Source organism: Callithrix jacchus, chromosome 17 (assembly GCF_049354715.1).
Source record: "Callithrix jacchus isolate 240 chromosome 17, calJac240_pri, whole genome shotgun sequence".
Classification (NCBI taxonomy): Eukaryota; Metazoa; Chordata; class Mammalia; order Primates; family Cebidae; genus Callithrix; species Callithrix jacchus.
This window is the reverse complement of record NC_133518.1, coordinates 29,621,165-29,646,975: the sequence shown is the minus strand read 5'-3', so window position 1 is coordinate 29,646,975 and position 25,811 is coordinate 29,621,165. Positions and strand designations below refer to the sequence as shown.

At 37.2% G+C, this 25,811-nt stretch overlaps 1 protein-coding gene and 1 pseudogene across 1 annotated transcript in view; one reads left to right on the top strand and one right to left on the bottom strand.

The window, feature by feature from the left end:
• GMPS (guanine monophosphate synthase) overlaps nucleotides 1–25,811 on the top strand; it is a 74,562-nt gene that overhangs the window by 16,125 nt on the left and 32,626 nt on the right. The window contains exons 2-5 of the mRNA XM_002759465.7: nucleotides 10,508–10,689; nucleotides 14,879–14,993; nucleotides 20,590–20,687; nucleotides 23,110–23,213. Of these exons, the coding sequence (XP_002759511.1) occupies nucleotides 10,508–10,689; nucleotides 14,879–14,993; nucleotides 20,590–20,687; nucleotides 23,110–23,213 (499 nt within the window). The remainder of the gene's footprint in view (nucleotides 1–10,507; nucleotides 10,690–14,878; nucleotides 14,994–20,589; nucleotides 20,688–23,109; nucleotides 23,214–25,811) is intronic.
• Nucleotides 1,001–8,301, bottom strand: LOC108588808 (cytochrome c pseudogene; annotated as a pseudogene).

Sequence of the window (25,811 nt, the reverse complement as noted above, 5' to 3'; positions counted from 1 at the left end):
AAAAATCAGATTAGAAATTGTGGCCCTGGACCAACTTTCAATTTCCTCTCAACTTAGAGGAAAAAGATAATAGAGAATTGTTCTATTTTCTTACCCCTAGTGTTCACAATGTGTAGATTACATACAATAAAACTGTATTCAGTTTATCTGAGGAGATGGAATTCATCAACCCAATTTCCTGGCTAGGGTATGTGTATGGGGGTCTGGCTGTCTTTGTGTGTGTGTGTGTGTGTGTGTGGTTTTCTTTTTAATTGTCTTACATCTTATGATCACACATCATTTTTAAATTTGTGTATATCTCCTCTACTTTAATCCTTTTAAGTTGGCAGAAGCACCATTCCCAATCACAAATACACAGCAGTTGTACAGTTTTGTCTCTGAATGGCTGTTTAAAGACAATCCTGAATTATAACTTAGTTTGACTTAGATTGTAAAGAATCCAAGAGTGAAGTTTAATTGGTTACTATTTTAAAAGCATGTGACCTTATAGATCATCTATAAAATGTGTGAAGAGTTAAATAATTTTTGATATTATACATAAACCACACAAAATGCCTTTCAGTAAGTAAAAGGAACCATTTTGAATACAGGGAATTCTAATTAGATTGCATAGTTAAGGCCAAAATTATAAAATAGCCATTGCTACCCATTTGTCTTCAAGCCTTGCCTTGAAGAGGCAAATGAACACAAAACACAGGTGAATCTTGCTTGGTTCTGAGACAGTGAAGGAATTTCCCCCATATTTAAATATGTTCACATAACCAGTTATATAAATCTAAATATAAAATCAATCTCCAGTAAGTTTTAAGATGGCACTCACCATCTTTGCGAAAAGTTTAACATTACTCATGAAGTCTAATCATATCTTTAGAAGGGGTAAACAGTGATAGAATTTACTAAATTGGAATTACTATTAAAATCCAAAAACTGAACATATTCATTTAACCACAAGCCAGTCTTAGTTTTAAATCAGGACTGCCCAACAAAATATTCTGTCATTCATGATGTAAATTCTGGTGTATGAGATCTATTAAAGTATGGTACACATAAAAAAGTCATGAGACATTTGTTTTGTAATAAATAAGGCAGTGGCCAATTATTACTCATTAGTAGCTTTTTTGAGGTAAGCTATTAAGTCTTCCCTTTCTCCCTTCTTCTTAATGCCAACAAAGATCATTTTTATTCCAGGGATATACTTCTTGGGATTCTCCAAATATTCCATCAGTATATCCTCTCCCTAGATGATGCCTTTGTTCTTATTGGCTTCAGTGTAAGTGAATCCAGAGGCCTGACCTGTCTTCCGCCCAAAGATACCATGGAAATTAGGCCCAGTCTTGTGCTTGCTTCCCTTTTCCACGGTGTGCCATTGGGAACACTTCTGAATAAAAATCCTTTTGCCTTTCTCAACATCACCCACATTTAATTCTTTTTCGTCGTTAGTGCAGCAAAGGTTAACGCTCAGAAGCCGATGTCCCACTCTCTCCTGGCTGTCTTAAGTGGGTGCTAGAACTGGTATCTAAGTTAAAGTAAAATTGCTTTTTAATTCATTGATTTAGACAGTACTTTCAGCTGTTCATTATATTCTGGGAGGGTGCTCACATGAACTTGAAAGGAGCTATTGGCCCCTTCTAGATAGGGTAGAAAAGAGTTTGGATTACTTTGAAAAACTAAGAGATGTGTTTGGTTAGCAAAAGAAGATGAAGTTGCAGTCAGAGGTACAAATTGGTTCTGTTAAGGAGGAAAAGTAATTGAATTGGAAACAACATAGAGATTGATGGTGGGTCGTCCCACATAACATGTAGAAACTAAATACTAGTCTTTAATGAATATCTACTAGCTTGAAATCTCATTAGGGAAAAGAGTTTTCTCAGTGTATGAAGTTATTAACCAAGAACAGTGAAAAGCTGAGACAACATTTTTGTCAGAGATTTGGCATTTCCCAAACCTATCAAACATTGAAAACTTAAACATAGTGATTTATTGAAGGCGTTCCTATAGACTCCTATGTGTCATGTACTCAGATTAAAGGAGGTAGTGAAAATGAACTCAGATGAATTAAGTGATTGAAATTTTTGTTTATATTGTTTAATATCTACAAATGTGTAGATAAGCCACATTTGTGATAAGACAAATGGAACAAAAGTCAGTGATCATAATTTAGGCAAAATGAAACCATTGATGATTGGTAAGTATTGTTTTTATGATCAAATGTAGATCCAGTATTGTGCATTATTGCACCGGGGTATGTCTTGCAACTTTTCTCAGGTATAAACACAGTTTTCTAAAGGCATTTATACATTTTTTACATAAAATGAACAACTGTATCACTGTCAGGTTTATCTAGAATTTTTTTTTTTGAGACGGAGTTTCGCTCTTGTTACCTAGGCTGGAGTGCAATGGCGCAATCTCGGCTCACCGCAACCTCCACCTCCTGGGTTCAGGCAATTCTCCTGCCTCAGCCTCCTGAGTAGCTGGGATTACAGGCACGTGCCACCATGCCCAGCTAATTTTTTGTATCTTTAGTAGAGACGGGGTTTCACCATGTTGACCAGGATGGTCTCGATGTCTGGACCTCGTGATCCACCCGCCTCCGCCTCCCAATACCTAGAATTTTTTATCAGAAGTATTTCAGATTTTGGATTTTGGAGTATTTGTATTATACTTACTATTTGAGTGCCACTAATCCAAAAATCCAAAATACACCAGTGAGCATTTCCTTTGAGTACCATATCAGTGCTCAGAATGTTTCAGTTTTGGATTAAGGATGCTTAACCTGTATATAGAAAGAGACTTATTTAGACAAACTTTGAAGACTCATGTACTACTTACACATAGTTTTTTTTGTTTTGTTTTGTTTTTTGTTTTAAGACAGAGTCTCCCTCTGTTGCGGCCCAGGCTGGAGTGCAGTGGCACGATCTTGGCTTATTGCAGCCTCTGCCTCCTAGGTTCAAGTGATTCTAGTGCCTCATCCTTCAGAATAGCTGGGATTACAGACGTGTGCTACCAAGCCTGGCTAATTTTTCTATTTTTAGTAGAGATGGGGTTTTGCCACATTGCTCAGGCTTGTCTCAAACTCCTGGCCTCAAGTGATCCTCCTGCTTCAGCCTCCCAAAGTGCTGAGATTAACAGGTGTGAGCCATGGTGCTCAGCCTTCAGTTGGTTTTTAAATGTTTTGCTGACTAAAATATTAAGAGATTGCACTTGTCCATTCATAATAGTAGGAATAGGAAGTCGCTACAACTTTTCTAGGATTCTTACTCAACTCTTCACAGAATGCATAGAGAAATGACATACTTGGTGAGTTATATAAAAATATAGCATGTCTATTTCTGAGGAATTTTAGCTGGGCTCACCTCTGTTTCTTCCCTTGAAGCCTTGGGATGTCTTTCTGTTCTATGGAAAGTTTTCTGAGACACTCTGGGAATCCCTTTCCCTTAGGGAAAACCTTTTCTGAAACTGTGTAACTCAATATGAGTAATAACGGTGACAGTGATAGCTGTGTCATTGGACTAGTGGAATTTTAAAAGATACATTGTCATTTCAAAGATGCCTGGCTTCCCTTCGCAAGTTGGAGATGATTCGTTCATGTTTTGGGGATTTTCTTAGCCAGAGAGGACAGCATACCACCCTGGAAGGATAAAGAATTTTAGAAGAGCAGTTTAGGCTAAAGAGTAGGCCAGGGTCTTATCTTGGAAAATATTTTGAGCTTTATTGAACATTATTCTAAGGGAAGTCACTATAAGGTTTTGAGTAGAGAGAAGATTTGAATCTGATGTTTTTTTCTTTTTCTTTTTCTTTTTTTAAAGCACACTGGCATGTTAACCAAACTCAGTATCACTGGTAATGGAACAAAATGACATTGTGTCCTTGCCATTGTATCGCATCAAGAGACGGCATGGTAACATTACCAATGTAAATTTCTTGTCCAGAATCTGATCATGACACAACAAAGAGATCCAATGTGGGACATTCTTCAGAAAGCTGGTTTGAGCATTTAAAAAAAATCAATGCCATAAAAGACTATAGAAAGGTGAGGAAGTGAATAGTTAAAGGAGACAGTATATGACTGTGTGTGTTAGGTTATGGAATTTTTTTAAAAACCATAAACACATTGTTTGTGACAATTTGGGAAATTTATGTGTAGGTAATTGTCAGTGTTAACTTTCTTTGATGTGATAATGATATTGTAATTATGTAGGAGAATGTCCCCATTTGTAGGAGATGCAGGCTGAAAAGTTTTTGGGGGAGTGAAAGGTATATGGTTTATTTTTAAGTAGTTCAGGCAGAAAAAGTTTGTGTAGATGGAAATAAAGCAAATATAGCAAAATGTTACTGATCATTGATATAGAGAGTGGTGTTTATGGTACCAAACTTTCAGTTTTTCTTTAGGTTAAAAATTTTAAAAATAAAAAAGGATAGGGTAGAACAAGTACATAGTAAGATAACAGAACTACAGAGTCTTACTTTTTAATTTAACGCTTTAGTTTAAGTTCCAACTCTATTCAGTGTTATATGTGAGATGATGGCCTCTTATGAAAAAACTCAGTAAAGTTGATCAACATTCCTTTTTTTTTTGATTAAAATTTTTTTTTGGCCAGGTGCGGTGGCTCAAGCCTGTGATCCCAGCACTTTGGGAGGCCAAGGCGGGTGGATCACGAGGTCAAGAGATCGAAACCATCCCAGTCAACATGGTGAAACCCTGTCTCTACCAAAAATACAAAAAATTAGCTGGGCACGGTGGCGCATGCCTGTAATCCCAGCCACTCGGGAGGCTGAGGCAGGAGAATTGCCTGAACCCATGAGGCGGAGGTTGCAGTCAGCTGATTGCACTCCAGCCTGGGTAGCAAGAGCAAAACTCCGTCTCAAAAAAAAAAAAAAAAAAAAAAATTTTTTTTTTTTAAGAGATAGGGTCTTGCTACATTGCCCACGCTAGTCTTCAATTCCTGGGCTCAAGTAATACCCCCATCTTAGCCTAAAAAGTTATTTGTGCTTGTAGTTTAAAATACCCAAAGGTTTTTTTTTTTTTTTTTTTTTTTTTTTTTTTTTTTAATCCAGTAATTTTGTTGGAGTATGTCTTAGGGTTGGTCATTCTGAGTTCATTGTCTAATTTTGATTCATGTTTTCTCTTGCCTTATGTAATTTTAAAATATCATTTAGCTCCTATAGAAATAGTACATTCTAGTTTTGATCTGAGGATGTGTTTCTGGCTTACTCTCATAGAGACATCATTCTGTTCTTTATTTTTAGTTTTTATTTTTTTGAGACAGCGTCTCACTCTACCCAGGCTGGGGTGCAGTGGCGTGATTATGTCCCCTGTGGCCTCAACCTCCTGGACTGCTCTCACCCCTGTAGCTAGGACCATAGGCAAGTGCCAGCACGCCACCTTCCCCCCCACACCGAGACAAAGTTTTGTTCTTGTTGCCCAGGCTGGAGTGCAATGGTGTGATCTCAGCTCAGTGCAACCTTTGCCTCCCAGGTTCAAGCAATTCTCCTGCCTCAGCCTCCCATGTAGCTGGGATCACAGGCGTGCGCCACCACACCCAACTAGTTTTGTGTTTTTAGTAGAGACAGGGTTTCACCATGATGGCCAGGCTGGTCTCGAACTCCTGACCTCAGGTGATCCACCCACCTTGGCCTCCCAAAGTGCTGAGATCACAGGCGTGAGCCACCATGCCTGGCTTGCTTTTTGTATTTTTTATAGAGACAGGGTTTCTCTTCTCTTATGTTGCCCAGGCTGGTCTGGTCTGGAACTCCTCCACCTCTGTCTTGCTCCCAAAGTGCTGGGATTACAGGCTTTAGTTACAGGGGCCTGGCCTCCCTTCTTTGTGCTTTTAGTAGCTTTGTATGGTATTTAACTTCTATACTTTGTTTTCTTTTTATGTGAATTTAGTTTTCCTCAACTTTTAGAAGGAAGCTAGTTAAGATAAAGTTTGTAACTTTATACAACTCCCTTTTCGGTTAAAAAATTATGGCAGCTTTTTTCTAAGGATTCCTGATTCTGTCCTTGTGTCCCAGGTTAATCTGTTTCTTTTTTCTGTCCTGTTAATTTTGATTCATCTCCCAGCAGTGGCTCTTCATAGCAGGCTCGTCCTGGAAAGGATCTCTGGCTGGTTAGTGTCAAGGGTTCATGGGGGTTAAACTCCTCTGGCCCCATTATATCTTACCTTGGTTCCCTGCCATTTGTGTACTATTGGCATGGGCAAACCTCCTCCTAGCATGCTGTGGTTCTGTAATTGGCTGCTGTACCTTAGTACTTCTTCGGTCTTGGAAATTCTCCTGTTTTTAGGTCCTTTAATGAGGCTGGTTTGCTTCTCACATAGGTGCTATAGCAGTAGGGCTTGTGGCTGTGGTATTTTGTCCCCACCACCTTGTATTTTGGGGTTCTTGGGATAACTTGTCATTTACCACAAATTATGTGGTAAATGTCTTTGCTATCTTGTTGCTAAGTGATTATGTAGGATCCAAGAAAATCCCATAACATTTCTAGCTCCACTTTTCCAGCATCTGCTAGATCTTCTTGCCCTATTCTTTTTTTTTTTCCTTTTATTTTTTTAAATAGAGTGTGGGTCTTGCTATGTTGCCCAGGCTGGAGTGCAGTGGCTATTCACAGGAGTGATCCCACTACTGATCAGCATGGGAGTTTTGACCCACTCTGTTTCTGACCTGGGCCAGTTTACCCCTCCTTAGGCAACTTGGTGGTCCCCCCTTCCCTGGAGGTCACCATCTTGATGCCGAACTTAGTGAGGACACCCGACCAGCATAGCGCATTACAGCCCAGAACTGGGCTCAAGCAATCCTTCCACCTCAGCCTTGCTAGTAGCTGGGACTACAGGCACGCGCCACCACACCTGGCTTCTTGCCCTGTTCTTAAAGAATTTGCTATACATGGTTTAGTTTTTTCCTTAATATTTTTTTCTTGATATTTAAAATATATCTTTATGAATATTACTTTATTATGATGCACTCAGGGCAGTTGAGGGATATCTACCTTAAGTCTTTAGGCATTTGTCTTTTTAAGAACTTTATGTAAATAGATATGGTAGATTTTTCTGTCTTGCGATGCTGGATTTTGTCTCTGCATTGATGTGACTAAGTTTCTTATTTCTTATTAGTGTGGTTTTTCTAATCTTGAAATATAGTTATCAAACTTTACAACTGTGTGTGAAGTGGGAGTAAATAAATTGCAGGTTTTGAGGGAGAGGAACTTTGCTTTTACTAGTGGGAGCCTTTTTACTTTGTCCTGAATTGTAAAAGCTGTGACAATTGCTGTATAGGCAAGTTCATAGCCAAGGTAGAGGGAAATATGGGGCAATAATTCAGTTTCTTCAGTAACCTCTTGTGTCACAGAATTGAACATTTTTTGCTAAGAAAATAGGAAACTTCTTTTAAAATATATTTTTTGAGTATAGATTAGTTTATTTGTAGAAATGCAGGCAGTCCTTGCTATGCAGGATAAGTAAAACGACAAAATAATCATGCAAGCTGAAACTGCACAAAGCAGTTTTTTTTTTTTTTTTGAGACGGAGTTTTGCTCTAGTTACCCAGGCTGGAGTGCAATGGCGCAATCTCGGCTCACCGCAATTCTCCTGCCTCAGCCTCCTGAGTAGCTGGGGTTACAGGCATGTGCCACCATGCCCAGAGCTAATTTTTTGTATTTTTAGTAGAGACGCGGTTTCACCATGTTGACCAGGATGGTCTCGATCTCTTGACCTTGAGATCCACCTGCTTCGGCCTCCCAAAGTGCTGGGATTACAGGCTTGAGCCACCGCGCCCGGCCACAAAGCAGTTTTAATAGTGGGAAAATTACAATTGTTTTGTGATCTTTAAAATTTTTTTGTTAAAACACTGAAAACTCCTGTCAATTACAAAAGTATAGGGAAATAAAATAGTAAATTTTACTGTTTTAGTAAATTTTACTATAGCTATTTACTGTAGTATAACTTAAAACACTAGGGACATTGAGAATTAAAGTATTTCATTTCTTTGTAAAAAGCTTATCAGTAGTAGTTTAAGCAGTACCTCTCTGTGTCTTTTCTATGACTTGGTGACTTTCAACATTTTATCCTTTGCACTTTTAATGTCATGAAATATCTCCTAGAGTTTCTTTAATGTGAAGTATTTTCCTGGAGTCACTTCCTCAGGGACATTGCCATTCTTTCTATCATAACCAGTGTCCTCACTGATGTTGATAAGTTCCTCTGGCTGAGTATCCAGAGGCTCACAAACCCTGTCAGCCTTGCCACAGTCAGCATTTTCTTCTATAACTTCATATATGTTGGATTCAAATTTCACTTCTAACATTATCACTTTTCGTTTCTTTGCTGCACTTCATCTCTGTTGACCAGCCCCCTGTTTGGATTATTCATATTTGTGAAAAGTTTTTTGAGGTTTATCACTGTAAGAGAGGCAACACATTGCAGTCTTGGCTGTTTGCTGTCCAGTGACCGTCACCAACAGACAATGAAATTTGTCCTTTATGTAATTCCTCGCAGTCAAGCATGAAAACTGAAATTTGAACCATGTTATGGGGGACTGGTAATTAACTAAACCTTGGTATAAACCATGGTAATTGAAATTTATGTATATTAGGACCATGCAAGGCAAGAACTCTGCCTGTAATGTAAAAAAGCATACTTAGATTTGGTAAAAATGGTAAAGATAATAATGAGAGTCTGAGAAATTTATGCAGTAATGTGATGTTCAAAAAATACTTTTTAAGAAGTTAAGATTAGGGAATTATAAAGAAAATCCATAAAGGGGTGTGTGTTTATACATTAATCCTAGGGGCAAAGGTCAGAAAGGACAAGGTTTTGGTTCTGTGATCTTACTTTTCTACATTATTGAATATTCATATGACTAAAAGGACCTGAGAAATTTTTTCTGACACCTGATTGGATCCCTCTCACAAATCCTCCCCTGTAGATGACTAACTTGCTTGTTCCTTTTTGCAGCAGAGGGAGTAGTGGTGGTGTAAGTGAGGCCTGCATTTATTCTTTGCAGATAAATGGAGAAGGGAGGAAGGGTGGAAAAGGTTACACAAGTGGCTAAAGGGCTGACTTAAGGTTTTTATGTGCAAATTTTATAACTAGAGGGAGAAAACCTCTCCAAAATATGTTTATTGTAAACTTTTAGGACATATTGAAGAGTATAAAGAAATTAAAATATAAAATCACTTATAGTTTCATTACTTAGGTGAAACTGTTTCATCACTGTTAATATTTTGGTGTATATCCAGCCATATTCTTCCTTTTTTATATATGCACATAGCATATTGAAGTGGCATCATACTGTATATATGCTTCCTATAAGGGGATTTCCAGGGTACACACAAATTTCTAAAGTGTTCCCTTGTGTAAAATTTAAAATTACATAAAACGAAAAGCAAACAAAAAAACCCAGGATAGAGGCCACACTAGTACAATAAACTTAATGTACCTGTCACCCAACTTCAGTGATTTCAGTACATGGGCAATCTTATTTCATCCATACCCACCTACTTTTGCATTATTTTGAAGCCTCTTCTAGGTAGGTATTTCAGTTAACAACTTTACATTTTGCCAAATTAACCTTCCGGAAAAATGTTACCCATTTATACCTGACAGAGATAAGATTTAAAAAGCCATTTATTTATTTATTTTTGAGGTGGAGTTTTGCTCTTGTTGCCCAGGCTGCAGTGCAATGGTGTGATCTTGGCTCACTTCAACCTCTGCCTCCCGAGTTCAGTCCATATCTCTTGCCTCAGCCTCCTGAGTAGCTGGGATTACAGGCAACCACCACCATGCCCAGCTAATTTTTTGTATTTTTAGTAGAGAAGGAATTTCACCATGTTGACCAGGCTGGTCTTGAACTCCTGACTTCAGGTGATCCACCTGCCTCAGCCTCCCAAAGTGCTGGGATTACAGGTGTGAGCCACTATGCCCAGCCTAAAAAGCGTTTTAAAAATCTTAGTATAATGAGTTAGATGCATAATATCATTTTCCGCTGGTAATATGAAAAATCCTAACACAGTGAATTTAGCCATGCTTATTCTCTAGCATCAAACTTTTAGTTTCCTCATCAGTATATATCCCTCAAAAAAATGTTATGACTATTGATAGGGGACCAAAAAACTTATTTTCCAAACTGGGACACTTTGAAATTGAAAGGCTGTCCTGTTACTATAATGCCAGTATAATGGACATAAACCAGGACTGTGTTTTGGCACAGCTGGATTGTGTGCTCATCCTATTACTAGATGATGTATATAAGGTATATATACACATTATCACTATGTCACATAGTCATTAAATGGTAGCATTTTTTAAAGTGTTTAATATATGCCCATGCATGGATATGTATTCAAATCTTCCGTTTAAAGGGGGTATTTTGAATTGGTAACTCAGAATGTCCTAAGTTATCATTTCTATGTTTTTTTTTTTTTTTTGGGAGCTGACAGTGATCATTATTTTTAAAAAAAAATACTATAGCTTTAATTTTTATAATTAAGACTTTGTATTGATACTTGCAGCTCGAGAATGCTGGAGGAGACCTTAAGGATGGCCACCACCACTATGAAGGAGCTGTTGTCATTCTGGATGCTGGTGCTCAGTACGGGAAAGTCATTGACCGAAGAGTGAGGGAACTATTCGTGCAGTCTGAAATTTTCCCCTTGGAAACACCAGCATTTGCCATAAAAGAACAAGGATTCCGGTAGACTTTTCACTAATCTTTTTATGAGGAGATTGAGCTTAGATTGTGGAACATATATTATTAATTTGCTTGAGCACTGAATTTTTCTATGAAAATGAGATATGGAATGGTTTTATGAGAAATTTCCTATGGCTCTGATTAGGGGAGAAAAAGGAAAAATTTAAGCCTTCAGTTTAAAAAGATTAATTTTAATTGCACAGTTTAAAGAGCTTATTATAATTTGCCTATTTTATGTTTTATAGGATTTGTGGGTCAGAGTTAGATGTAGCTATTGTGGCTATTCATTTACCCGAAAGCATTTAATCAAAGTAGGAAGATGGCTAGAATACTCCTACGAGAAGAAATCTGTGTACAATAAGTGTTTTTGCTTCTTATTCCAATAGACTAGTTTCTAAAGTATGGAAAAGATTTCTTTAATATAAGGGCTAATTTTGATAGCTTATACCCTTAGAACTAGTCAAAATAACAGCCAGCTTATAGTTTCTCTCTTTAACAATTATTTTTGGTTAATGTCATGTTTTCTTTTTTCTTTTTTTTTTTTTTGAGACGGAGTCTCACCTTGTTACCCAGGCTGGAGTGTAGTGGCATGATTTCAGCTCACTTGCAACTTCCACCTCCCGGGTTTAGGCGATTCTCCTGGCTCAGCCTCCTGAGTAGCTGGGACTACAGGCGCACACCACCATTCCTGGCTAATTTTTATATTTTTAGTAGACACAGGGTTTCACCATGTTGGCCAGGCTAGTCTCAAATTCCTGACCTCAGGTGATCTGCCTGCCTGGGTCTCCCAAAGTGATGGAATTACTGGTGTGAGCTACCTCGCCCAGCCAATGTCATGCTTTTTAATGTTTGTTGTTGTTTTTTAAGTTAGACTTATGTAGAAGCAAGCAACTGCAGTTTATGTCCTTAATTGTCTCTTAAACTTTAATATTAGATGTACTATGATTCTTCCAAAATTTAGATTTTTTTCATAAAAAATTGTCTTTCCAGTGTCAAATTGGTTAAAAGAACTTTTAAATACTTCACAGATGTGTGCATTTTATCCTGTGATTTCTTGGTTCTGAAGCAGAGTGAATTAGAAATCAGAAAAGGCAGGTTTAAATTTAACTCTGTTCTAAGGATACAGATAAAAAAATGACTCTCTTTTTTAAACTGTGGAATTTTAGAGTAATAAGGAGACCCTTGAGTTTATCTAATTCAGCTGACTTTATTTATCAGCAAGAACTAATTTTGTTTTTACTTTTTGAGAAAGAATATCGCTCTGTTGCTAGGCTGGAGTGCAGTGGCATGATCTTGGCTCACTGTAACCTCTGCCTCCTGGGTTCAAGTAATTCTGCCTCAGCCTCCTGAGTAGCTGGGAATACAGGTGTCCACTACCACGCCCAGCTAATTTTTAGTAGAGATGAGGTTTCACCGTGTTGGCCAGGATGGTTTTGATCTCTTGACCTCCTGATCTGCCTCCCCCTCAGCTTCTCAAAGTGCTGGGATTACAGGCGTGAGTTATTGCACCTGGCCGAGAATTAGTTTTTTAGAGGGATCAAAAAAACTGTGAGAAATCTGAATAGCTTTCTGTCATACCAAAGCTCCATCATTCCTCTCACCCAAAACAAACAAAAAATTCCCAGCAATCTGACATCAACTAAATACTAGAATACTTGGCAAGAGAAATCTAATGGTGTTTCATGTCACTTGATCATAAACAGTGTCTAGGTTCAGCTTGTACCTAGAACTTCTCTTATGTAGCAGGGGAATAGGAACTATACCACTGTGATTTTTATTACTATAATCCTTACTGTAGAATTATGTGTTTGACCACCCCTTTTATAGAACATTTTGCGACATGACAGACATCTTAAGCTACCTACGTTTATTTTTATTATTTTTTTTCTTGAGATGGAGTCTCACTCCCATTCAGGCTGGATTGCAGTGGCGTGATCTCAGCTCGCTGCAACCTCTGCCTTCCAGGTTCAAGTGATTTTCCTGCCTCAGCCTCCTGAGTAGCTGGAATTAACAGGCGTGCCCCACTATGCCTGGCTAATATTTGTATTTTTAATAGAAACGGGGTTTCACCATGTTGGCCAGGCTGGTCTCAAACTCCTGACCTCAGGTAATCTGCCTGCCTCAGCCTCTCAAAGTGCTGGGATTATAGGAGTTAGCCACCCCATGTAGCCCATGTATTTTTAGAATCTTGATCTGTCTGATACATAAAATTGTTATTTGTAATGAATTCTGGCTTATTGGGCCTTGTAATTGCAGGTTAGTTTCAAAATAGCAGGGTAGAAATGGAAGGCTCAATGCGTGATTAGCTCTTAAAGATTTGTTGAGATAAGACTTTTCATATTTTCATAATTGGTTTAGGTACTGCTTGAATTTTATACTTAACTAAGTCCATGGCTTTTTGAAAATTTTAATAGCACTAAGAATCTTACATCTTTGAGTTCTGGGTACTGGGCAGTCCCATTGTGGTTATCCTTTATAAAACTAAGTATAATAGAGTCTAGAGATCTTGATTATTAAGTATGTTCTATGGAATTTTAGCTTCTGTATTTTTAAGGAGTTAGGTTATTGATCTACCTTTAGGGGTAACCCTACCCCCCTTTAGAATTTTTATCTTAAAAACCTTATATTTATCATCTGAGTAGGTTGTCTTCCATCTCTCTTTTATAGGACATATGCTAGCAAATGTTTACCACATCTCAGGTTGCCCATACAAAGTTCAAAAAGTGCTTTTGAGCTTACTGAAATGGCTATTTTTTTTTTTTTTTTTTTTTAACAAAAAGACCTAGCTTGCTGGCTATTTTTTTTTCTTCTCAACTTTTTTTTTTTTTCTTTTTTCTTTACACTCTAAAGGGAAGTGCTTTGTTGTTGTTTATTTTTAACAATTTTTTGTAGACATGGGGTTTTGCCATATTGCCCAGGCTGGTCTCAAGTTCTTGGGCTCAAGCTATGCACCTGCCTCTGTCTCCCAAAGTGCTGTAATTACAGATGTGAGTCTCTATGCCCAGCCTTGCTGAGACTTTTTTTTTTTTTTAATACATTTCACTTTAGTTATATTATTCTTCTGGATGTAAGTCTAATATACCGTGTATATTTTATATGACAGCAACCACTAATTAAAAAGTATATTGTAATCCAAAGTTTAAATAAATTTTGATTAGCTCTTACAATGCCTTTTTCTGTGAAATACAGTTAAATCAGATTTATCTGCAAATTCAAAATGAGTTTGAGAGTACCTTAAATTGAGTAAAGGGCCAAAGTATACCTTTATTATACGCATGGGCATGTGTGGCAAACTGGAGAGCATGTGCAGCTTAAAGGTGCAAGCCTATTTGTGATTCCAGTTGGTTGTAGTTATGCAGGAGTGAAGGTCCAATGTTTCCAGCTTTCTGTTTCCTAAAGAAAATCCAGAAATCCAAATTTTTGTGAAATTCCTGATATTAAAATGTTTTAAATGTTTTGAGTGAATACTGACGACCAGTTTAGATGTATTAGTAGCCAGGAGAGGAACATAGCCATCAGTTTGCAGTTTTCTTTTATAATACTAGTTTGACCCTCAAGTTAGCCCGTGCTCTGCAAATTGTCAGGTAGCTAAATTATACTACTGGCCTAACTTCTGAGAGCAGGGCATATGGGGCAGAATTGTTATTAGCTCGCTTTCCTGGGCTCGGGGAAAATTGTTGGGGACAATGGATGCTATAAACAGGTAAAGTTAGGTAATTTATACTTTCTATTCTGCCATCTTTGGTTGTATTTTTCTCTGAGCCATCCAGAGCCTTCATAATGCCTTCAGTTGTTCTTCTCTGGCCTGCTTTACTCCTAGGCTCTGAGAAGACCTGTATTTTCAACATCCCCATAATTCTTATGTACTTCTTTATTGATGAGGAAACAAGTAAAACAAATTCATACTAAGTTTCACATATAGAAACATTGGTATTATCTATTTGTAAGTTTGTGTTTATTAACAAGTAAATGCTGAATTGATAGACTTCTAAACATTGCAGTAAAGTACAGTAAAAATAATTAAACCATGTAGGATGATAATTACCTATGATAGAATTGGAATTTGCTACATTCTACGAAAAACAATATTTCTGGATCTGTGTTGTTTCCCTCAGTGGTACAAAGGAGAGAGGGCATAGACCTTGGATAAAAATTAAAAGAGACTCTTCACTCATTGTTCCTTAAATCACAGTGCTATCATCATCTCTGGAGGACCTAATTCTGTATATGCTGAAGATGCTCCCTGGTTTGATCCAGCAATATTCACTATTGGCAAACCTGTTCTTGGAATTTGCTATGGCATGCAGGTATGTCCGCAAATTTGATTTGAAAGCTTACTTAGATTTTGTTCTGTTTGTGACTCAGACTGTATTAGTATTTTTTCTTTTTAGGATGTTTAGGATACTTAGTTGGATGAGATAACTTGTGCATATTACAACTGTGTGAATTGCCACACTAGCATGGCAGAACTGGCTTGATAGGGAATCTATTTTCAGAATAGTAAGCACACTACTTCCTATAAGAGAACAGTATCCATTAAAAAAAATCCTTGGATGTGCAAATAATCATAAAATTTTCAGAAATTGTACACAAAGCTCCTGTGTATCTTTATCCAATTCTCCAATTGTTGACATTTTTGGACCATTTGAAAGTTGCAGACGTGATGCCCTATTGCTCTTATTTCCTAAGTATTAGGATACTCTTCCTCCATAACCACAGTATGACTATCCAGAACAGAAAATTGACTCATTGTTAGCATCAAATCTACAGACTCTTTCACGTTTCAATTTGTCTGATTAATATCCCTTATAGGCCACAGATCAGTCAGAACTATGTGTTGTATTTAGTTGTTGTTTCTTTAGACTTTTCAGTCCGGAACAGTTCCTCAGTGTTTCCTTCTCTTTCATGACCTTGAGAGTATTTATAAAAAGTATGTTAGTTATTTTGTAGAACATTTCTCAACTTTGGTTTCTGTGATGTTTCCTCATTGTTGGATTCAGGTTATGAACTTTTGGCAAGAGTGTCAAAGTGGTGCTGTGCTTCTTAGAACATCTTTTCAGGAGGCACCTTGTGTGGATTTGTGGCATGACGGGTGATGTTAACTTGGATTATTTGGTTAAGATGATATCTGTCAGCTGACTCCACTGTAACAGAAACAAGGCGGGCAGATCACGAGGTCTGGAGTTCAAGACCAGCCTGGCCAACAGAGTGAAATCCCGTCTCTACTAAAAATACAAAAAATAGGCCAGGTGCGGGGGCTCATGCCTGTAATCCTAGCACTTTGGGAGACTAAGGCATGTGGTTCACCTCAGGTCAGGAGTTTGAAATCAGCCTGGCCAACATGGTGAAACCCCATCTGTATTAAAAATACAAAAATTAGCGGGATGTGGTGGCGGATGCCTGTAATCCCAGCTACTTGAGAGATTGAGGCAGGAGAATTACTTGAACCTGGGAGGTGGAGGTTACAGTGAGCTGAGATCATGTCATTGTAGTCCAGCCTGAGCAACAAGAGCTAAACATCGTTTCAAAAAAAAAAAGTAAGAATAAGTAGGGACTTACTGAGATCTTGAGATAAGATACTCTTCTATGAGTCAATGTTTAGAAATCGATTTTGGTTACCTTGATACCTTTTTTGATTTTTTCTGTTTTTTACTTTTTATTTATTTTTTTAATTAAGTTTTTAGAGCAGTTTTAGGTTCACAGCAAAATTAAGGAGAAGGTACAGAGATATCTCAGATACCTCCAACCCCTACACATGCATAGCTTCTCTTATTACCAACATCTCACACCAGAGTGATACATCATGTAACCTACATCAACACATCATTATTCTCAAAGTCCCTAGTTTACATTAGGGTTCATTCTTGATTTTTGTGCATTCTGTTGTTTTGGACAAATGTATAATGATATATATCTACCATCATAGTATTATATATAATATTTTCATTGCCCAATCCTTTGTGCTTTACCTATTCATCCCCCAAATCCTGGCAACCACTGATATCTCTTTATGTTCTTTATAGTTTTGCCTTTTTCCAAATGTCATATAGTTGGAATCACACAGTACGTAGCCTTTCCAGATTGGCTTCTTTCACTTAATAATGTATATTTAAAGTTCTTCCATGTCTTTTCAGGCTGGGTAGCTCATTTCTTTTTAGCACTGAATAATATTCCATTGTATGGGTGTATCACAGTTCCTTCACTCACTAACAGTTTACTCATCTACTAACTTCTTGATTACTTCCAAGTTTTGGCAATTATGAATAAAGCTGCGGTGAACATCCATGCACAGGTTTTTGTGTGGACTTAAGTTTTCAACCTTTTCAGTAAATTCTAAAGAGAGCAATTACTAAATTATATGCAGTATGTTTAATTTTTTTTTCCCCCACCCCCTACCCTTTCTTTTGTAAGAAACTGCCAGACTGTGTTCCAAAGTGGGTGTACCATTTTGCATTTTATAGTAAAAGCCTCTTTTTTCCCTTTCAGTGTTCTTTGAAAAGTGTTTAATTATGAATATGACTTGGAAAAAAGAAAGATTTTTCTATCTAGGAGTCTTAGAGGAGCCTGCATCCTGATTGAGTTGAATATTGGAAGTTGGCTGGCTTCTTTTTTTTTGTCCCAGGATGTAATATATTTATATAATTTATTGGATTTTCTTCGTCAGAGTAGTCAATCATGTAGCACAACTTATAATTAAATTAAATGGTTGTTAGTGTATTGAGAGGCATTGCAACATTTTCTAAGGAAGAGTCTCACAAGGTATATTTTTAAGGCCTACTTACAGTGAAATACACCTGAAAAATGCTTCCTTAATTAAGAGATAGTGACTTAGTGTTTCCCCATTATGTCAGTTTCTCATATAATTGTAAGGCCAACTTGTTCTGTCATTCAATAGGATATCGTATTACCAAAGTCAGGCCTGCTGATGTTAAATGCATAAAAATTTTTGCCTTTATTATCATCTGAACTTTTGTAGTAAGATTATGGAATATGCCGATCTTGGTTATTTGGGCAGGAATTATCCTTTCATAAAATAATGATCTAGATGATGCCATCTAGCTAATATGTTGTCTGTAAAGGACTGCCACTTATTGACTATGTTGGGTAATTTTGGGACCTAAGTGTGTACCTTTGCCCCCCATGACATTCTGAAATTTGAGCTATTCAGTGTCTTATATACTGTCTTTTCCTATTAACTGGACTCTCCTGACAGTCTTTCTAATTGCTTCCTGGTGATTCTTTGCTTTAGAAGAAATATGTCTATACTGCTCCCTTTGTATCTCTTACTGATTTACACCCCCAAGCATATAAAATAGAATATTGTAGAGCTTTTGAAAGTTCCTTTATACGTTCCATTCACATTCTTCTCTTCCTATTACAGCTGACCAACTTCCCTGAATTTTGTTACTCATTCCCTTTTTAAAAATAGCTTTATACATATGTTTATATTCCTAAATAATATATTTGTTTTGCCTATTGAACTATATATAAGTGAAGTCATACTACTTGTATTATTTTCAACTTTGTTATTATTTTTACTGTTGAATTTGTTTGAATATGTCATGTTACTTTTGCATTCCAGTGTTCATAATGTTGGTTTTCTAGCTTTTTTCTATTATAGACAATATTGCCATTAATATTCTTGTTACTTGTTTTCTGGTGTTATACATATGCAAAATTTTCTATATCCCTGACAACCCTTGACTTAATCAGATCTTTTTTTTTATATTTTCATATCTAAAAGGGTATTAAATGGGGGTCACATTGTAGTGTTAATTTTTCTTGTTATTGTAAGATTCAGCTCTTTATTTCCCATTTGTATCTGCCTTACTGTAGATACTTGTTCATTTTTATATTGAATTGTCTTTGTTACTGTTTTGTGGGAGCCTTTATATATCCAGGATTCTAAACCTTTACCAACTGTATATATTGCAGATACCTTCTGGATTATGGCTCTTCTCTTCACTCTTTATGGTTTCACTTGGCTTCTTTATATACTCCCACAAGATTTTTTCAAATTATTTTTAATAGGCAGAAGTTCCTAACCCTTTCTCCCTTCCCAATCTAAAATTTATAAAACCTTGACATATAAGAAAGATAAGTGGAGCTGATCTGATTGGGTAGTAGACCTGGAGTACTATATGGGTTTCTTTGAGGCAGTAAGAACCTTGGGGTTTATCTGGAATCCATACTGGCCCCATTGCTAGGGCCCTTGGGCTGTGAAGAGACCTGAAGAGATGGAGGAGAGAACGTGGTCTGTTTTGATAATCACACTAGTTTAAATGGACTGGAGTAGAAACTGAAGGTGAAAAAATTAGACAAGGGCCAAGTAATGATGTCTCGTATTTAATATAAGGGACTTGGACTTTATCCTGTAGACTAGGTATCAGTAAACTATGGCCTATAGTCTAAATCTGACCTACTGCCTGTTTTTTCATGACGTGCAAGCAAAGAATGATTTTTACATTGTTAAATGATTGGGAAATTGAAAAATATATATATTTTATGATATGTGAAAATTCAAATCTGTGTCCATAAATAAGGTTTTATTGGAATAATTACACTCATTTCTTTATAAGTATTGTGTATGGATGCTTTTGAGCTACACAGGCAAGAACTGAATAGTTGCTACAGACACAGTATGGCCTGGAAAGCTAATATTTATTCTCTGGCCCTTTACAGAGAGTTTACCAACCCTTGCTGTAAATGCTAGAGGGCTAATGAAGAATTTAATCATAGACTAACACAATCATCTTTATATTGTAGTAGCTAACATTAGTAGATCTCTAGAATATTCCTGGAAGATGGGCAAGACTAGAGTCAAGGGAGCTGATTAGACTGTAGCGGCGTTTCTTAAATTTCATGTTAGTATGCTACGGAAAAAAGTTTTTTTCTGAGTCTTTAGTTTGATAAATACTGTATTAAACAAATACTAGCAGATGTCTTTACTGCTGGACTGAACTCAAACCTTTATTGTGGGACAGTTTATTGTGAATGCCTAAAAGGAGAATGTAGAGGGCACCATTTGCTAATGGTTTTGAAGAATATGCTACTCTTGAGTTATGAGAATCAGCATTTATTTAAGTCATCTATCTTATTATCTGTCAGGGGCTGGCTCAACCTGCATCATGTATTGTTAAGGCAGGTATCGTCTGATACCTGTTGTGGAACAGATGCACTACTATGAGTAGGAGTGTTTATATCACTGCAGATTTAATGTTTGAAGAAATCTTGTGTCTATTTATCTGATGTGGGAAGTTTGGGACATGTAAATGATAAATAAGAAAAGACAATTTATTAACAGAGGAGATGCCAAATTGAAGAGATCATTTGAAATCAGAGTCTGTTAAGTGTATCTGACTTGAACAGATGAGCTTAATTGAAAGGCCAGATTTTCTTGCTTACCCATCTCTACAGCGTAGCCTTCAGCAGGCTTTCGGACTATTCCTTTGGAGCCAAAGATTACAGAGCTTGGAGGAATTTATATCTATCTAACTCTTGTTCTGGTACAAGGTTCTTGTTGTCTGCTGTAACTTTTTCTAAACTCATAATATCTTATGAAATGCTTTTAAATCAAACTCAGATGTAAGTAATTAAGAAATCTCTTATTTTTAAGCAGATGAATTAAAGTACACTAAGCGGAAAATCTACCAGTGTTTAACAGAAATTAACCCCAGGTCAAATTTCGAATCCAATTTTGTTTTATAACAATGCCTGTTAATAATTGTATAATTAATTATATATAACAATACCAAATAATCTACATTTATTAAACTCCTTTTATTTTGGGGATGCAGCTGTATCAGACATCCTGAAAACAAAGAATATAAATTATTCAATCAGTATAACAAAATGAATATTTATCTTTTGATTCTATTAACATTAATTTTTTTCTTTGAACAGATGATGAACAAGGTATTTGGAGGAACTGTCCACAAAAAAAGTGTTAGAGAAGATGGAGTCTTCAACATTAGTGTGGATAATACATGTTCATTATTCAGGTATTATATTTTTGATGAATAAAAACAGTAGTAATTAATTTAGAGTTGATACTGTTATTTTTCACAATTGGAGATTCCATAGTCATAAACAAAATTAAGGCTGTAGTAGTGACCACAAGTGTAATTGTCATATTTGCCTTCCAGTTGAGTGTCAAGACAACATGGGATGGTGATGATGCTAATAGGGAATAAGGAAGGCATTTAAGAAATTCGAAAATGCCTGTGCAGTCATGGAACCCTATTTGGAATTGTATATATTGTGATACCAACATTCGTGCTTTCCCTTTTAACTTTTTGATCTGTTTTTAAAGATTTTTTTTTTTTTTTGAGACTGAGTCTTGCTCTGTTGCCCAGGCTGGAGTGCAGTGGCACGATCTTGGCTGACTGCAACCTCTGCCTCCTGGGTTGAAGTGATTCTCCTGTCTCAGCCTCCCAAGTCGCTGAGGTTACAGGCACTGTCACCACGCCCTTTGTATTTTTAGTAGAGATGGGGTTTCACCATGTTGGCCAGGATGGTCTCTATCTCCTGACCTTGTGATCTGCCCTCCTTGGCCTCCCAAGTGCTGGGATTATAGGCAAGAGCCACTGCACCTGGCCCAAAGTTTGTTATTTTTCAAAGGAAGAATAATTAAAAAGCCAACGTTGCTCAAAATAAATTTTTTTGGGGGGGACAGAGTCTCGCTCTGTCGCCAGGCGCCAGGCTGGAGTGCAGTGGCGCTATCTTGACTCACTGCAGCCTCCACCTCCCGGGTTCAAGCAATTCTCCTGACTCAGCCTCCCAAGTAGCTGGGACTACAGACGTGCGCCAACACGCCCAGCTAATTTTTATATTTTAGTAGAGACGGGGTTTCACTATGTTGGCCAGGATGATCTTGATCTCTTGACCTTGTGATCCGCCCGCCTTGGCCTCCCTAAGTGCTGGGATTGCAGGCGTGAGCCACCATTCCCAGCCTTCAAAATAATTTTTTAAACTGAAGTATGCATTGTCAAAATGAGTTTGAAATCTAGTGTTTGTTCAGCTTCATAATGGAGAGGTGTTGACACTTAAATTCATCCTAATTTCACGTGACTAAACTTGACAACAATTTCAGGAATCTTACATGTGATATATTAGGAGCTTTAAATCTGAGGTTAAGATTTGATATTTTTTTGTCTGTCTTTCTAGTTTTCTAAAATTCTGGGACTCTATCACAACCTATACTATTCCTAAACAACAATGATGACAACAACACATCCCAAAATATCTTTTTGGCATTATCTTCTTGCTTTATTTTTGATTTACATTTTTATTCCTTAATATTATTTATTTTTAAATTTTATTTTATTTTTGAGACAGAGTCTCATTCTGTGGTGCTCAGGCTGGAGTGCAGTGGCACAATCTTGGCTCACTGCAACCTCTGCCTCTCAGGTTCAAGTAATTTTTCCTTCCTCAGTCTTCTGAGTAGCTGGGATTACAAGCAGAATTTTTTGTATTTTTAGTGGAGGCGAGGTTTCACCATATTGACCAGGCTGGTCTTGAACTCCCAACCTCAGGGGATCTGCCTGCCTTGGTCTCCCAAAGTGCTGGGATTATAGGTGTGAGCCACTGCTCCTGGCCATTCCTTAATATTATTTAATATCGTAAACAGTATATTTTTATGGTTGATTTGTTTGAATCAGGGTCCAGAGAAAGTCTACACATTACATTTGATTAACGTTACTTAACTCTCTTAAGTAACGCTTTCTTAACTAAGTATCGTTAATTTGTTTGGCACCGGAAGTCCACATTGGTACTGGGTTGTAATTGTTTTTAGCACTTCCCAGATAACAAAATTGGGCAGTACCTAGCTTGTTAGAATTAGAAAACAAAATTATTAGTGTATACTTATTTCCAGTTAAAATGAAAGATAATAGGGTTTTTACCTAACGCCTCAGGTTTTGTATTTTCTAACTCTTAAGCTGAAAATGTTGATCACTAATTATATGTTTTAACCTACAATATGCCTATATCTCTACTGTACTTACAGTTTCAGGATAACAATTTCAATACTAGTCCTATTACTACTTACATAAAACCACCGAATAAAGTGTAGTCTTTGAAATATCTCTGTTCTTAACATAAATCTCAACAGTTATATAATTTGGAGTTATTGTTCTATAATCTCTTAAAAGTTATTCCTTGTGTGTCTGGTTATAATACCAACCTCATATATTTATTTGTTCTAGTTTCTTTCCAGTTTTTATGGATTGCCTTTTTTAAGGTTTAATGTTTTTTTATTGTCTTTATTTGTAATGGATGTAATATTTGAATTCTAGCAGTGTTCCATTGTCACACACTTTCTTCTATTTTTTTTAAATCATGTGTGGCAAGCTTGTATTTCTAAAACCAATGAATCATGTTTTTAATTAAGATATTTGTGTGTTTTATTTTTTATGCATTTAGGGGCCTTCAGAAGGAAGAAATTGTTTTGCTCACACATGGAGATAGTGTAGACAAAGTAGCTGATGGATTCAAGGTTGTGGCACGTTCTGGAAACATAGTAGCAGGTGAAAATTCTAAAAATGTTGCAGAGTTCATTGTAAAAACTTTATCTGAAGAGTAAGCATATGTTGCTGTATGAAATATTCTTTGATTTTCCTTTTTTTTCTGATTTTTCTTCTCTTTTTTTTAAAAGATAATATGAATGTAGGATTAACTGTTATGAAGGGAATTCAATAATAAGATTATCCAGAAGTCTCTCACTTACTGGTTTGTTCATTTGGTTTGAAATACTTTTAAAAATGTTCATTCAGTATAAGCTTTTCAAACATAAAACACTATACTTTTTGTTAAACACGTGCTCTGAAGGAAGAGACCCCCTAAACAGGCTTTGTGTGAGCAGCATGGCTATTTATTCACCTGGGTACGGGTGGGCTGAGTCCGAAAAGAGAGTCAGCGGAGGGCGGTGGGATAGGAGTTGGTTTTGTAGGTTTGGGGTAGGCAGTGGAAAGATACAGAAGTTACAGTTCAGGGCAGTTTTTGTGAGCTGGGAGAAGGGTCAGAGGATCTGGAATCATGAAGTTGACCAAGGTCGGTTACAAAGTCCAGTACCAGTTGAGGCGGGAATATGGAACAACAGAAGAATGTCTCAAAGTTAATTAGGCACTGCAGGGGCTGGTCATTTCTTCTCCTTTTGTGGTTTTCTAGTTACTTCACACTTCCTAGTTCTAGGAACTCATCTGGAATACATGTGCAGGTCACAGAGGTTATCATGCAGTCCATGGCACTGTCAGTTCAGCCTAAAAGACCTTACACTTTATAACTCATGAAGAATTTGGGGACTCTTGTCTTCCTACTATGCTATATTCAGAGTTACTTGTCTTTTATTCCTTTCTTAGAAACACATCACCATAGCACCCGAGTAAGTACTCAGCGCAAATTTCCCTGAACCAGGGCTGGCATACTTTCACCAGTGGGTCAGATCTAGTCTCTTGCCTTTTTTTAAATGTCCAGGAGCTGAGAATGATTTTTGCATTATTAAAGGGTTATAATAAAATACAAGGACTGTGTATGTTCTACAGAGCCTAAACTATTTACTGTCTAGTCCTTTGCAGAAAGTTTGCTGACCCATGCTGTTAACCATTTTGTTGTCTACTTTTTTGAGGAAAGGGAATTGACTTTCTGGTGGTTTGGGGTTTTTACTTACTTACCTGAATAATGTAAATAATCACTAATAGTACTGGAAGTCAGTAAAAGAAAAAGGTGGGTTTATCAGTACACCTAAATAATAAGTTGAAAAAAAGATTTGTCATGGATAAGTTGAATTTAGTAATCTGCTTGTAGTTTCTTAACAGACATTAGAACATAATGTATGCTATTACATTAGCATAGGGATGCTTAAGAATGGTTTTTATACTAAAATGTTTTTACACCATAAAAAAAAGATCAACAGTGGTAGATGGGCTTGTGTATTTTTATTTATCCAACAAACATTTGAGTACCTGTTATGCGTCATGCACAGTTCTAGGTGCCAAGAATGGAGTAATGAACAAAATAGGCCAGGTGCAGTGGCTCTCACCTATAACTCCAGCACTTTGGGAGGCTGAAGAAGGTGGACAGCTTTAGGCCAGGAGTTTGAAACTAGCCTGGGCAACGTAGTGAGACCCCATCTCTACATTAAAAAAAATAATAATTAGGTGTGGTGGTACACAGTTGCAGTCCTAGCTACTCAGGAGGCTGAGGTGGGAGAATCATTTGAGCCCAAGAGATCACGGCTGCAGTGAGCCATGGTAGTGCCACTACATTCCATCCTGGGCAACAAAGCAAGACCCTCTCTCCTAAAAAGAACAAAACACAAAACCAGTATAGCAAAAAATCCTGTTTAACATTGGGGAAAGGGGAAAGTAAATAATAAAGAAATATAGACTATGTCAGAGTCAGATAGTTTACATTGAAAAAATAAGAGGGAAGAGGGTATTCTGGAATATGGACGATTGGCTTGTTACAATTTTATAAGCTATTCAGGGAAGGCACTCCTATAAGATGACATTGGACCTGAAGAAAATAAGTGCTAACCTTTCTGGATATTTGAGGAAAGAGGAAATAGCAGTATAGAGATCCTGGGTGGGGACGCGTATTTGAGGAGCAGCAGGGAATCCACATGGATGGAGCAGAATAAGCATGGTGGGGAGAGTGATAGAAGGTGAAGTTAGAGAGGTAGTTGGATGTCAGAACACAGGACCTTTGGACCACTGCAGTACTTTGTCTTTACTCATAGTAAGGTGGGGTTTTAAATGAGGAGAGATATGATCTAATTTCAGGACTAGGCTGTGATGAGGAGTAAAGATACAAGGTGAAAGAGAAGCAAGAAGACGAGCTAGGAGTTTACTGTACTAATCAGGAGAGAGACAATGTTTTCAGGATCAGAATAGTTTTCAGGATCAGAACGCAGGAGGAAGATAAAGGGGAGGGTCCCTAGAGAATTTCCTACCAGCCTTCCTACTGGGAGAATAGGGTGGAGCCACAGGAAGTTCTTACCCTTTGCAGGAGGGCCTGGCATTTGCTGTTCCTGGGTAGTGACTTGGGATTCAATCTGTGAGATAGGGGCCTGTTAACAGGAAGCCTTCTCACTATGCTGAGAGTTTTTTTTCCCTTTTGTCCAATAA